Source organism: Eptesicus fuscus, chromosome 22, assembly GCF_027574615.1.
Source record: "Eptesicus fuscus isolate TK198812 chromosome 22, DD_ASM_mEF_20220401, whole genome shotgun sequence".
Lineage (NCBI taxonomy): Eukaryota > Metazoa > Chordata > Mammalia > Chiroptera > Vespertilionidae > Eptesicus > Eptesicus fuscus.
The window spans coordinates 41,128,891-41,142,318 of NC_072494.1; the positions used below are offsets into that span (position 1 = coordinate 41,128,891).

General features: G+C 54.8%; 1 protein-coding gene across 2 annotated transcripts in view; it reads right to left on the reverse strand.

The window, feature by feature from the left end:
* Nucleotides 1-238: 238 nt before the first annotated feature.
* The window catches only part of RCSD1 (RCSD domain containing 1), a 43,343-nt gene continuing 30,153 nt past the window's right edge, over nt 239-13,428 (reverse strand). Inside the window, exons 2-7 of one of the 2 annotated variants that reach the window (XM_028127813.2) lie at nt 13,007-13,105; nt 11,878-11,967; nt 9,352-9,423; nt 8,279-8,482; nt 3,657-4,340; nt 239-1,099 (exon numbers count right to left, since the gene is read on the reverse strand). In XM_028127813.2, coding sequence (XP_027983614.2) covers nt 1,067-1,099; nt 3,657-4,340; nt 8,279-8,482; nt 9,352-9,423; nt 11,878-11,967; nt 13,007-13,105 — 1,182 coding nt within the window. In that variant the 3' untranslated portion in view covers nt 239-1,066. The remainder of the gene's footprint in view (nt 1,100-3,656; nt 4,341-8,278; nt 8,483-9,351; nt 9,424-11,877; nt 11,968-13,006; nt 13,106-13,428) is intronic. The other variant, XM_054712100.1, reaches the window with a different exon arrangement.

Genomic DNA, 13,428 nt, shown 5'->3' on the forward strand with positions numbered 1-13,428 from the left:
CCCTGGATGAATCAGCGGGCAGGCATGGTCCGCACTGGTCTGCTCTCAGGATGGAGAGCTACAGCAGAGCCCAGAGACCTACTGGCTCGGCCTGTCCACGGAGGCCTGTCCACGGGATCTGCTCCCTGCCGTCTCCTCCTCCTGGCAGAAGGGGTGACTGGTGACTGAGCCCGGCACCTAGGAAACCAAGGGGCTGCTGCCGGCACAGATGCATTTTTTTGTTTGTTTGTTTGTTTCTATGATTATCTCTCCTAGCTCAGTGGTTTTACTTTTTTAATATATATATATTTGTTGATTTCAGAGAGGAAGAGAGAGTGAGAGAGAGATAGAAACATCAATGATGAGTCATGGATTGGCTGCCTCCTGCATGCCTCCCACTGAGGGTGGAGTCTGCAACCCGGGCATGTGCCTTGGCCTGGAATCGAAGCCGGGACCCTTTAGTCCACAGGCCAACGCTCTGCCTACGGAGCCAAACCAGCTGGGACCCGGGGTTTTAAGAGTTGACTGGCTCGTTCACATCTGGGCCCTGGAAAGGCTGTCTCGGGGTCTTGACACAATTTAACGTCTTTTTGTCACAGGATTCACATTCTCAGCAGGGCTATTTTCTTTTTTGTTTCTGGCCACCTGAAATCGGGCTTACTCACATTAGAGCAGGTAAAAACTTTAGGGCAGTAAGAGGCTAGCACTTGACACACAATCCGATCAGCTCAGTCAGAGTCCGTCCGGAGGTCAGCGCAGGGGTGGGTGCGCGTGGACAGTGTCTGGACCCAGGGGTTGACCAGTAGCCCCAGGGAGCAGTCACTCTAGCAAGTTGTTTTAAATAAGTGTTTTGTTTTGTTTTTAAAACCAAGTCCATCAAATAACACAAACTCAAGCTGATAAAATCTGCTGCCCCCAGACCCAGTCTCTGCCGGGCGGGGTGGAGACCAGGAAGCACGATCCGTGTCTTCAGGTGGACTCCTGCCCGTCGTCCGCTCTGGCATCTTCATTCGCTGCTACCATTGCGGCTGCTACTTCTGAGGAGCCGTCTCTAGCCCCCTCGCCACCCGGCACAGGCGCTTTCTCCTTACATCCTCGTGTCCTGGACAGAGGTGTTGTCCTGTGAACAGAGGAGGAAAGGATGAATCGGGAGGAGCGTGGGAAATCCTGACACCAGCCAACTCCTCAGGGATGCCAGGTCAGACAACAATAGCAACCGCAGCAGTAATAGTAATAATAATGCTATGTGCCTGATGCGTCTTTTACATGTGTCAACTCAGTTATTCTTCACAAAAGCAAGATGACTATTAGCTCTGTTTCATAGATGGGGCAATTAAGGCACAGAGAGGTCAAGTGACTTCCCCTAGGTCACACAGCTGGCAAGCGGTGGAGTCAGGATTTAAACTCAGGGACCAGAGCTTAAGCCCTCAACATTGAGGTGACGCCGCCTCTTCTTTGATGCCTGGCTTCCCACATCCTCCCTGCCCTACTTCTTACCCACTCGCACATTCCCACTCAAGTTCACCGTCCTGAAACACTGCTCAGAAGTCTTTGTCAGCACAGAGATGGAAACTAACAGAAAGAACTGAAAAGAAAAGACTGACCCTGGAGGGAAGGCCAGGGAGTCAGCTATTGATGGAGCGCTCGTGGGAACAGCGCTGTCAGCTCCCCATGTGCTAGGAGCCGCTTGGGCCTCATCACCATCAGGTTTCCAGCTGAGAAGCTGAGAGACTTATGGACGGATCCACAGTGCAAGGTGTATGTGGTGTGGGCCTCCTCATGGACCGCACTGCGTGGAAGGTGTGTGAGGAGCTGGGGGCGTTGGTCCCGGGCAACCAGGGGGTGCCTGTGGAGCCCCAGAGGCGGTGGGTGGGCTCCAGGTGGCCCACGCTGCCCAGAGCATCTGGGCTGGTGTGCAGGGGTTTCTGGGGCAGGGCCGGCAGGAGCTGGTGAGATGGCCATTGCCTGTTGTGGAATGGAAGGTGGGGAAGGATGGAGGCCTGGGCCCTGCCGTGGGGGACGGGTGAAGGCTGGGGACGCCAGCTCTCAGCTTGCAGAGAAACATGAACTCAGTTACCCAAAGGACAGGGAGGTGTGGGTAGGAGAGCAGGCATCGAGCTGGCCTTCGGAAGGTGAATGAGGGGCCGGTGCACTGGGTGGACCTGGAGACCAGGACTCTGAGGAGCACTGTGACTGTGGAGATGAGGAGGGATGGATAACATGGGGTCCGGGCAGTGGTGAGGAGGAGAGACCAAAGACCCTCAATGGGGGACTTAGTAAGACCCGTGGACTGATTGCCTCTGGACGGGGCGGGGCGGGTGGGAGGAGGGTGACAGAGAAAGAAGTCAGTACTTCAGCAGCAGAAACAGGGAAGGCTGGCAAAGGGGGCTGGGTTTCAGCTGAATATGCATAGAAAGTTTGTTGAGTGATAGATAAGTTTGGCTCTGGGAGTGCTGGGAGCCGGGGACTGGAGGGCCCGGTAAGATGTCTGTGTGCGTGGTCAGGCCCCTGCGAGAGCCAGGCCGGTGCTGAGCCATCGGAAGTCGCCAGCAGGTGGCGGTGAGGCCCAGGCCCTGCAGTCATTCAGGGCTGCCGCCTGGCAGTGGGAACCAGAGGAGACTCTGGAGCCAGAGGAGACCTGGGGTCAGCACGGTCAGCATGTGGCCAAGCTCAGTAGGCGGGGACTCTTTCCCACGACAGAGTGGGGAGGGGCTGGGCAGCCTCGCTGGACAGGCAGGAGGGGTTTCAGGGCAGATGGCAGAGGTGAGGGTGACAAGAACCAAGAGGCCATTAGTCTTTGGTGGCTGGGAGGGCATTGGTGAGCTGCAAAGTCAGTGATCAGAGCAAGGTCGCCAGGGAAACAAGAGGGACAGAGAGCACGGGGATGTGGTGAGGGCAGAGTTGAGGGGCTTTTCTTCAGGGTTAGGTGCCGGCAGCCAATTCCAGCATGTCATAATTAGAAGAGTTTTATCAAAAGGTTGATGAAACTTGGAGGCTCAACAAGGGCTGAGTCACATATGTAATTACCTGTTGGAACGGCTGAAAAGGCACTTCCCCCAAACCTGAATAGGATGATTGTTTACTGCCAGACAGCTCAGGGCATCTTGTCCAGAGCAGACACAGAGCATAGCTCAGGGCATCTTAATCTACATGTTATTGCCTCCTGTTGGCCAAACACCTGAACAGCTATAGGCTATTCCCCAATCTGACAATGCCTCTGTAAGCCCTACCCTTTGAAGTGTATGTCTCCACCTTGCCTTAGGACAAATTGTGTTAATAAAAATAAGGGTCCTGAGACAAGGAGATCCTTTAGCTCCTTTAGCTGAAGCTCCTCTGACCCCCAATGCCTTTCAACATTATCTTTCGTCTTTGGACTCTTAATCTACGCACAGCCTTTCTCCAGATTGCTGAACCCTTCTTAATGCTGGGACAAGAACCCTGGCAGTTAGGGAGACTCGGCATATTTGCAGGCAGAAAGGGGTGAGCTAGTGAGGAGCGGGAAACAGAAGGACCACCACATCCGACACTCTTAGTCTAACCCCTCACTTGCAGCGCACAGGCGCAGCCCACAGGTGTCCTGTGAAATGGCCAGGAAATGGCAGTGGGGGGGTGAGGGCCCAGGACAGCGGAGTCTGGAGTCCCTCCTATCGGGAGGATTCACTAGCAGAGCCACCTACCTCCTTCTCGGGGACCTTGCTGCCGGTCGTGGGGTGGCAGTCTGGCTCCAGGACGGCCCCCTCCTCTTGCTTTCCCTTGTCACTCCCCTCTGCAAGGGTGAGGCTGCCCTCCATGCCTTCAGGGGGACTTCGGGGGCTCTCCTGCCCCCCAGCCCCCTCTTCCAGCCGCTGCGTGTCCAGGCTCTGCTGTGCAGGCTCCCCTGCTTCGCTGGCCCTCTCCGCCTTCGCCGCTGCTGCCTCCTCCTTCTGCTCTGTGGCCAGCCTGGCCTCCGCGGGGCTCCCGCACCCGCTCTCCGCCTCTGCGCCGGGGGCCTCTGTGCTGGGGCCCTGGGGTGGTGGGGTGGCCTCCTCCTGGGCACCTGGGGCGGCCTTTTCAGGCAGCTGCTCTGGGGTGGCCTTCTCGGGGGCTGGGGTCTCCCCCTCCTGCTTGTCCGTCCTCCTCAGAGGGGGCCTCTCGTGGGACCCCAGGGTCCTGCTCCCGTCCCTTCCTGCCTCCTCGCTGGGCTGAGGGGAGCCTGGGGCCTTGTTCTTGGACAGGAACACCTCGTCCCCGGCTTCTTCCTGGGCACCATTCTCCTGGGACGACTCTGGGGCCCTGAAATCTCCCAGCTCCCCAAATTCCGACTGAGACTTCCGGAACCGCCGCGACGGAGGGCGCCTCTTTATGGAGCCCCTGGTGCGCACCTGGAAGAAGGTATAAAGGAAAATTACCCCAAACCTGTCAAAAGGCCAAGAAGAAAACTCAGGTTCCTTCAATGCCAGCCTCCTGCCTCGCGGCCGGCCCAGGGACCGCTGCTTTCCCGGAGAACGGACCAGCTTGCCTCTCCTTAGGCCAGTGCTAGGGACTGTGAAATTCCACGCAACCTCTCATGAAGGTGCTGCCTAACCATCCAGTAAAAAAAGTAACATGATTTTATTGCCCTGTAAACAGTCATCGGTTTGGTGTCTAATTTAGCCATTTTATTCTAGCCTTTGTTTTTTCAGTTGCCTCTAAATAACCAGTTCTTCGAATGTTCTTTTTTAAAAAATCTTTATTGTTGAGAGTATTACAAATGTCCTCCTTTTATCCCCCATTGCCCCCTCCACCCGGTTGCCACCCTGCCCTAGGCCTTCACCACCCTATTGGCTGTGTCCCTAGGTAATCCATATATGCATGTAAGTTCTATGGTTAATCTCTCCCCCCTTTTGCCCCCTCCCCCCTCATTCCCTCTGAGATTTGTCAGTCTGTTCCATGCCTCTGGTTCTATTTTATTCATCAGTTTATTTTGTTCATTAGATTCCTTTTTCATTTATTTTTATTTTTAGATTCAATTGTTCATAGATATGTATTTATTGCCATTTTATCATTCATATTTTTCTTCTTCTTCTTCCTCTTCCTCTTCCTCTTCTTCTTCTTCTTCTTCTTCTTCTAGAATACTCTTCAACATTTCATGTAATACTGGTTTGGTGGTGATGAGCTCCTTTAGCTTTTCCTTGTCTGAGAAGCTCTTTATCTGACCTTCAATCTAAATGACAGCTTTGCTGGCTAGAGTAATCTTGGTTGTAGGTCCTTGCTATTCATCACTCCCTTCTGGCCTGCAAAGTTTCTGTTGAGAAATCAGCTGACAGTCTTATGGGTGCTCCCTCGTACGTAACTAACTGCTTTGCTCTTGCTGCCTTTATGATTCTCTCTTTGTCTTTCACCTTTGCCATTTTAATTATGATGTGTCTTGGTGTGAGCCTCTTTGGGTTCCTCTTGTTTGGGACTCTCTGAACTTCCTGGACTTGTAAGTCTATTTCTTTCACCAGGTAGGAGAAGTTTTCTGTCATTATTTCTTTAAATGGGTTTTTAATCTCCTGCTTTCTCTCTTCTCCTTCTGGCACCCCCATGATGTGAATGCTGGTAACTTTAAGTTGTCCCAGAGGCTCCTTACACTATCTACATATTTTTTATTCCTTTTTTTTTTTTTTCTTGGCTCTTGTGATTGGGTGTTTTTTGCTTCCTCATATTCCAAATTGTTGATTTGATTATCAGCATCCTCTACTCTACTGTTGATTCCCTGTAAATTTTTCTTCATTTCTGTTAGTGTAGGCTTCATTCCTGACTGGTCCTTTTTCCATGTCTTTGATGTTCCCACTAATTTCCTTGAAATTCTCACTAAGGTATTGAACTTCTCACTAAGTCCCTTGAAGCTCTCATTAAGATCCTTGAGCCTCCTTATAACCACTGTTTTGAACTCTGTATCTAGTAGTTTGCTTGCTTCCATTTCATTGAGTTCTTTTTCCAGAGATTTCTTCTGTTCTTTCATTTGTGACATGGTTTTTTGTCTCTGCATTTTGGCTGCTTCTCTATGCTTGTTTCTAAGTATTAGATAGAACTGCTATGTCTCCTGGAATTGGTAAAGTGGCTTTGTGTAGTAGGTGTCCGGTAGGGCCCAGTGGCTCAGCCTCCCCAGTCACCTGAGCTGCACACTCTAGGTGACCCCTATATGGGCTGTGTGCACTGTCTTGTTGCAGTTGAACTTTGATTGCTGTTGGTGTCACTGGGAGGAATTCACCCCCAGGCCAATTGTGAGGACCAGCTACAACTACAGTGGAAGAGCTGCTGTGCAGGAGACACCCCTATGGAGCAGGACTTGCTTCAGTAGGGCTTTGATGCTCACTGAGTCTTCCCCTTGAGTGTATGGATGTGCTGAGTTGTAATCTGGTGTGGTCTGAAGCTGGCCACTAGGTGTACTGGCTCTGGGCCTCCCAGGAGGTGCAAATTCAGCCACTGCCTGGGGCCACAGATGGGTGTCAGACCAGCCTGTTTCATGCCTCTTCCCTTCCCACCAGTCTCAATATGCTTTCTTCTTTAGTTCTCTAGTTGTAGGACTTCCATTCAGCCAGATTTCAGGTGGTTCTAAATGATGGTTGTTTTGTATTTTAGTTGTGATTTTGATGTGGCTGTGGGAACCGGTGGGTACCACGTTTACCTACGCTGCCATCTTGGTCCTATCCCTCTTCTAATGTTCTTTGGATGAGCTCCACTATCTTGCAGGTTTCTTTATAAATTACGGATAACATTGATACCTGTTTTGTGTGAGACATGTTTTAATATTTTGAAAATTATACTTTGACAAAGGTAAACCCAACAGAGAAGAGGGTTGGGGCTGGTGGCCCAGCTCTGGCACAGCAGCCTCAGAGGGGCAGAGCTGGGCAGCTGGTGACCAGCTTCCTCCCTTCCCCCAGCTCGACCCTTCCTGTCCACACAAGGCTGGGTGGCCCTGGGAGAGCTGAGCTGCCAGGTCTTTTCTTTCTGGGCGTCAGGCCCACCGTGACCAGAAGCTGAGTCTCGGGAGCGCCCAGCAGAGTCGGGTGCAGGTCTTTTCCTCCCCGGGAAGCATGTGGACCTGAGTCAGGACTCACCAAGGCCCTCCGGACTTCATGAGAAGTTCCCTGGAAATGTTTATGCCTGACTTCACTCAAGGGATGCGTCCTTTAATGATGTCAATTGAACCTTATTTTCATAAAGTTTATTTTCCTACTGACTTTCATTCTTGGTAGTGGTCAATCCTAATTCCATCTCAGGGTTTGGAATGAATACTGTGGTTTAGAAGGCTTCCCAGGCCTGTTCTGAGACCACAGGAGGCCAGCCCTGCAGGGGACCAGGGCCCAGCCCTCATGGCCAGGAGGTCTCAGAACTAGTCTCTCCTGCTCCCTTGCTGCCGTCAGAACACTGAAGTCTGATATATGACCAGGTGCCAGCACCCCCCTCCCTGCCCCTACTCCCTACCGACACCTGTGAGCGACAAGGCTGTCCCCTGGGCCCCTCTGCCTGTCTCCCTGGGCTGCAGGACCTCCTGACTCCCAGCCAGCAGGCTCAAGCCGCCCATCACCTCTACACACCAGTTTGCTTCCTTGGGCCCCACCTGTTTCTGCACCCTTGACCTTTTTTCCCCAGATAGGTTTTCTGGAATGGCCCGGAAGGTGCCGCTCCCTCCACCCACAGTTCCAAAGTCACACCCAATGTCATTCCCTGGCATTAGCCCCTGCCTGGCTCCGCCCCACATTTGTTGGGCACCTGCTTGCACTGTATCTCTGAAACTTCCCACCTCTTGGTAGGGCCAGGGATCCAGGGAAAGAGAGCACAGAGTGTGGGGCAGCATCTATGGAAACCAGCCCACCTCTCAGCTTTTGGCAGAGGGACCAGTCTGGATGGTCTTTAACTGGGGCAAGAACTCTTACCGCAGGAACAATGCTTTGAGCCCATACTGGGCACTTAGGTGTAGTCACGCCAGGCCAGAGCAGGGTGTTTTCACGTCCTAGCGACCCTGCCCAGCCTTCTGCATGAGTCCCTGACCAGCTTTGACATGACTCTGTGCAGGTGGGCTCAGTCCCAAGTTCCCACCCTCCTTCCACCAAGGATAGTGCTCGCCACCCCTAAGCCTGCCTTTCTGGTGACAGTTACAGGGGGGAGGAGACAGGCAGGCAGGGAGAGGGCTGACCCTGGCCCAGGGACGCTTCCTCCTGTTAATAAGCAGTCCTGACCACAGCTCAATGTGTCCTCCTCTCTCCGGGACAAGCACAGGGCGGAACTGGGTCAGGGACGCCCAGTGCCCACGTTTCCACAGACGGACCACGGACTCTGGACCGGACAGTACCTTGTTGTAACAGGGCAGGTGGCTGCCCTCCGGAGGCTGGTCGAAGCTGATGGGCACCTCCTCTGGCTCGCTGGCCCGAGACCGCACGCCGGGGCTGCTGGGAGTGGAAGGCGGGCTGTGAAACGGTGACACCACGGCCTTGAGTCCAGGGCTCTTGGGTGAGGCCCCAGGCAGCAGGGCGGCGGGATCGAAGGCGAGGTTGGCCTGTTGAGAGGAGATGAGACATTGCAAATCGGGCGGGAGAAGGTGAGGTTCTGCTCTAGCCCCTTGGCTACCTGGCCTTGCATAGCTGCAGAACTCTAGAGTGGTGGTGGCACCGGGGGTGGGGGTGGGCGATTTTGTGCCCAGGAGATAATTGGCAATGTCTGGAGACATTTTTTGCTGTCACCACTCGCGGGAAAGTGCTACTGGCATCTTGTGGGAAGGGGCCAGGGACGCTGCCGAGCATCTTTCAATGCACAAGGCAGCCCCGCCTGCGCAGGACAATGATCCAGCCCAGCCAATGCCGTGGCGGAGGAGCCCTGGTCTGGGCGGGAGGAGCCAGGCAGTTACAGTGGAGATCTCTGGCATTTACCCTCCTACACGCCTTTTGCTGCAGCTCATGGGAAGATCTGGTCTCCCAACAAGACGTGAGCTCCACTGCCCTGGCATATGCTTCATCTACCTCCCGGGGGAGTCTGCTCGGCTCTGGGCGCACTGTGATGGGTGGAGGGGTCGGGCCGCCCCAGGGCCAGCAGCCGCATTGCAGCCTGTTAGGCTGGCATGGCTGGTGGCTGCCTCAGGCCTTGGGGGAGAGGGTCCGAGGTTCCCAGGGTGTTTCCTGCACGGTGACGCCCTTTTCCCGGAGGACTCCTGCGGCGCTCCATTACCCATCGCCGCTGCGAGGTGTCAGCACCTGAGCGCATGCTGGACAGGGACCTTATTTTGGCCCTTTGGCTCCAGGCGGAGCCCTCGTCCTTCAGGGCAGTGTGGTCACTGGCTGGTGGCCAGAGGTCAGCTCTCCAGGTGACACAGGGACATGCAGATGCTGGGGAAGAGGTGGGGCTGGGGAAGAGGTTGCGACGGGCCCTCACCTGAAGCTTCTCGATCAGAGGCGAGCTCTTCACCTTCACCTTGGGGAGGTGGCTTGTGTTGGGTGGTGATTTCTGCAGAGCAAACGGACCAGAACAACGGAATGAGGAGGGTGGAGGGAGGCGGGGTTCTGGGAGCCCAGAAGCCACGGGTGGAAGAGGAGGACGTGTTGGTTTCACTCAGCTTTGGAGGCCCACATTCCTCCCCAGGGCCTTCCCCCACCCCATCTCTCCCCTAGCAGGATCAGAGCAGGCAGGACAGACGCCCAAAATACAGGAGGTCTCCTGTACCAGCAAGATGATCTCATGCTCATTTTGAGGGAACAGACGGTGTCTGAGAGGGGACTTCTCTGTACTTCATGACCGTCAACAACACTCGGAGGGAATTTCAAAGGACAAAATGACCCCATTCCATTGGCCACAAGCAAAACAAGAAACCACAGACCAGGAGTGAAACCTGACACAGGTATTTTGGAAATTCCCCCCTTGAACTAGTGGTATTCTGGAAAATCCCACAAAAATTATTATTTTTCAAAGCACTGAATATTCATTTTGGTGAACAGACATTTATGTACCACGTTGCAGGCCTTATGCTGGTTGCATGAAGTTGCACTCTTTTGGTGAAGATATTTTTGTGATGAATGGAGGTAGAAATCTTATCTTGCTTTGATTTGATGTTATCCAAAAGGATGAACTCATTTCTATTTTGTGCAAAATCCCTACCACTGAGTCTGGTTCCACAGATATATTCATCCTCACACATAGGAATGATGGCGATGATGATGAAGAAGAAAAATGAAGGAAGGAGGAGGAGGAGGAGACAATTCATGTTGGACAGAGGCCGAGGCAGATATAGGGGGCCCAACACCTAGTCTGTACCCCTCACCCCCATGTTCTAATGTTCCTGCATCATAGGAAGAATAACACCAGCCCCTAGAATGTTCTGAGGTCTGTACTGAGTGAGATGGCTGTATTTCAGCGAAGGAAGGAGGAGACGGACTCTGAGCTCCTGGGACCTTGGTAAGGCCCAGCATTCAGGGGAGGGGCTGCGAGGGACAGTCCCTGGTGGGACAGGAGCAGGGGCTGCCCGCCTCAGCCTCCTCGGCCAGGGCCCAACAGCAGGCGGAGTCAGTGAGTCTAAGGGCTCCGCCGTCCAGCTCCAGGGTGCCCCGGGCCCCGTGACTTCACACCCAGATGTGTTCCTAGAGCGGTCTTTCAAGGAACTCGTGTCCATGGTGAGTACAAGAGCTTCCAGCCCAGGCTGTGTTGTCCTTAATCTCTGTGCTTTAAGGTGACATTTCCCAGGAGCCAGTGTTTCTGAAGATGCTGTCGTAGAAACGGCAGCTACGATGCTGCTGACAAAGCTCCCCTTACATAGTACTGGGAACCCTTCTCCGCCCCAGCTGACCACTACCTTCTGAAGAGAGTGGAAATTTAATAAACCTGGCCCCTTTGCCATAGCACAGGCCTGGGAACCCAGCTCAGGATCCACGAAATCCTTGTTGATTTGAATTAAACTGCAAAGCAGGATTCTAAATAGCCACTAATGCAGGAGACAAGGGCCCTTGAAAGACGGCTCTAGGAAAACATCTGCCACTAATGCAGTTCCTGCGAACGGCAGCAGGGGGCAGTATTTCCTTCACTTAAGCAGCTCCAGGCAAGCGGTTGGGGAAGGGCGGTGGGGCGGGGGAGAGGGGAGGTGGTGGTGGAGAAAAGCCAGGTCCACCCTCAATATGGACGTTTCTATGTCCGTACTCGACATTCTAGTGATGTCTAGAAGTTAGGGACCTGATCAATCAGATGGAAGTGTTTTCAGCCCTTCTCTGGGCAGACAAGGCAGGGTCTGTGGCCACATTAAGACACCCTTTGGCTGTGCCTTACAGAGGGGGGTATCCCCATGGCCTCAGGCCTGCGCAGGCACAGGGAGAGGCCGGGGTGCGAGAGGTGGGAGACCCTCTCTGCACTGCACACTAGGAACCGAGGGCCGACTGGGTCCTGCCTTCCTGCCTGGGCCTCCATCGCTGGCGTGACCTATGACACCAGGCCTTGCCTGTGTTGGTAACGTGGGCGATTTCTCTCTGAGGGCAGTGAGCTTCCTGTGCGCTCTGGGCTGCTTCATGATCCAGAGCAGTGGCCTGTCGTGGTTCCCACGGTGCCGTTATGCCTGAGGTTAAGCACAGCCCTCCCTCCAGGTGTGTCTCTGCATGGGAGACCGTGTAGGTCAGACCTGGGGGCAAGCATGACTCTCAGGGCCCTTGGATGGGGGTGGGGGTGGGGTGAAACCACAGGGCCTGTTCTCTTTGCTGAAATTCCCAGGCTTGAAAAACAGCATCCCTGCCCCTGACCAATCACAAATGAGGCTCAGTAGGGGGGCATGGACCAAGCCTCATTGTCAGACAAGGATGCAGGAAGTTCATCCCTGAGTCTAAAATGGCGACCTTGCCTGCACAGGTGTCTAAGCAGGATGATTTTGCCCCCCTTCCTATGAGAAGGAGGAAGAAAACATACCCAGCGTCTCCCAGCACTTACCTCCTCTCCGTTCTGGCCCAGCTCTACCTTGGGGGGGAACAGGGGGAGGGAGCAGGGCGGTTTCCTCCTGGCAGGCTTACTGGCTGGCATCTGGAGGGCGGGAGAGTGATGGACAGACACACAGAGAAAGAGAGCAAGTCAGGCAACAGGGAGGAGGAGGAAGGAAGTGGAGGTGGTTTTAGGGATGTTAGGGAGGAGGAAAGGATGGAGGCAGGGGTGGTGTGTCCTTGAGAATGGCATTAGCTGGATCGATGAATTCCGCGTCCCCGCCACCCACACACAGTCAGCCCCGGCTCCTGTTCCCTCCAGGCTGCGGGACTCGCCTGCTGCAGCCACTGGCCTGAAATGTCTCAAAACCACACCCACGTCCAGCCCCAGGCACCGCCAGCACCTCTGCAGGGTTTGGCCCAGCTCTATCTTCCCCTCCCTGACCAATGCCACCTTCCTGACCCTTTATGCCATTCCCACATGTCTAGAAATGATGGACGGCTTTTTCAGACCAGAGAATAAAAGCGCAAAATAAATGCGCCTGAAACGGCCTGAGGAGTGCGCTCTCGCTGGCCCCAAGGGGCCCTGCGAACCTCCCCGCTCGGCTGCCCCTCCCCACTTCCAGCGAGCACGTGAGACCTAGTCTGAATCTCCACCTGACGACACTTTTTCACACTGTCCTCTCCAGCAGGATTCTTCTAGAAGCCATTGGCCCCGGGGTCCCTTCCCTTTCCTGATCCTGATTACCTGCTTCCTAGCTGGGATTCCTAAGCTCCAGGCAGGAGCCAGCGGGGAGGTCTTTATTCTGAGCCAGCCTAGGCCTGGCACCGCCGGGCACGACGAGGTTTCTATCAGTGGGTGATGGAGGCGGCCTGGGACCCAGACCCCACCTCTGCTGGCCAGCGGGTGGCTCTGGCCCTGCTCCCCCCGCCCCGGGTGGAGGCCCCGCTGCTGCTGGGAGATCCCGCCTGGCCCAGCAGTGGCCATGACATTCCTCACAGGCAGGGGACCCTCTGTGGCTTCTCTTCCTAATTTGGTAATTACCACGCTTCCTCCCTCCCTCCCTCTCTTCTGCGCCTGACCCAGACTTCCCCTTCCGCCAGCCCCCTCCCAGAGCAGGGCTGCGAGCTGCCTGACTCACCTCCTTCGCCGCTGCCTGCTCCCTAAACCGCCCGGCCAGCTGGGCCACCGAGGGGGACGCCGAGCTGTCCACGTTGGCATTGGTCTCTGCGGGTCTTTCCTGGCAAAACAAGGGGAAGCGGCAGTTAGCGGGAGCCGGGCCCTGGCTCAGCTCAGCATCCACGCTGGGGCCGTGTCAGGGCCGCGCCAGCACCTGTTCTGTGGCCACAGCCAGAGGTGGTGACAATGAGATCGTTGAACTGCCTTTTGCCATTGGCTCCCACATGCAAAGATGAAAACAACAACACTCAATCCCCCACATTTAGTGAATATTTCAGATGTGTGGGGCCCTGGGTGCTCTGGGGAGCTGAGGGAAATACAGCCGGGCCCTGTCCTGGAGGGTGTCCAGGGGTCTGGGGGGCAGACGGGCCTTCACTCTGTTGA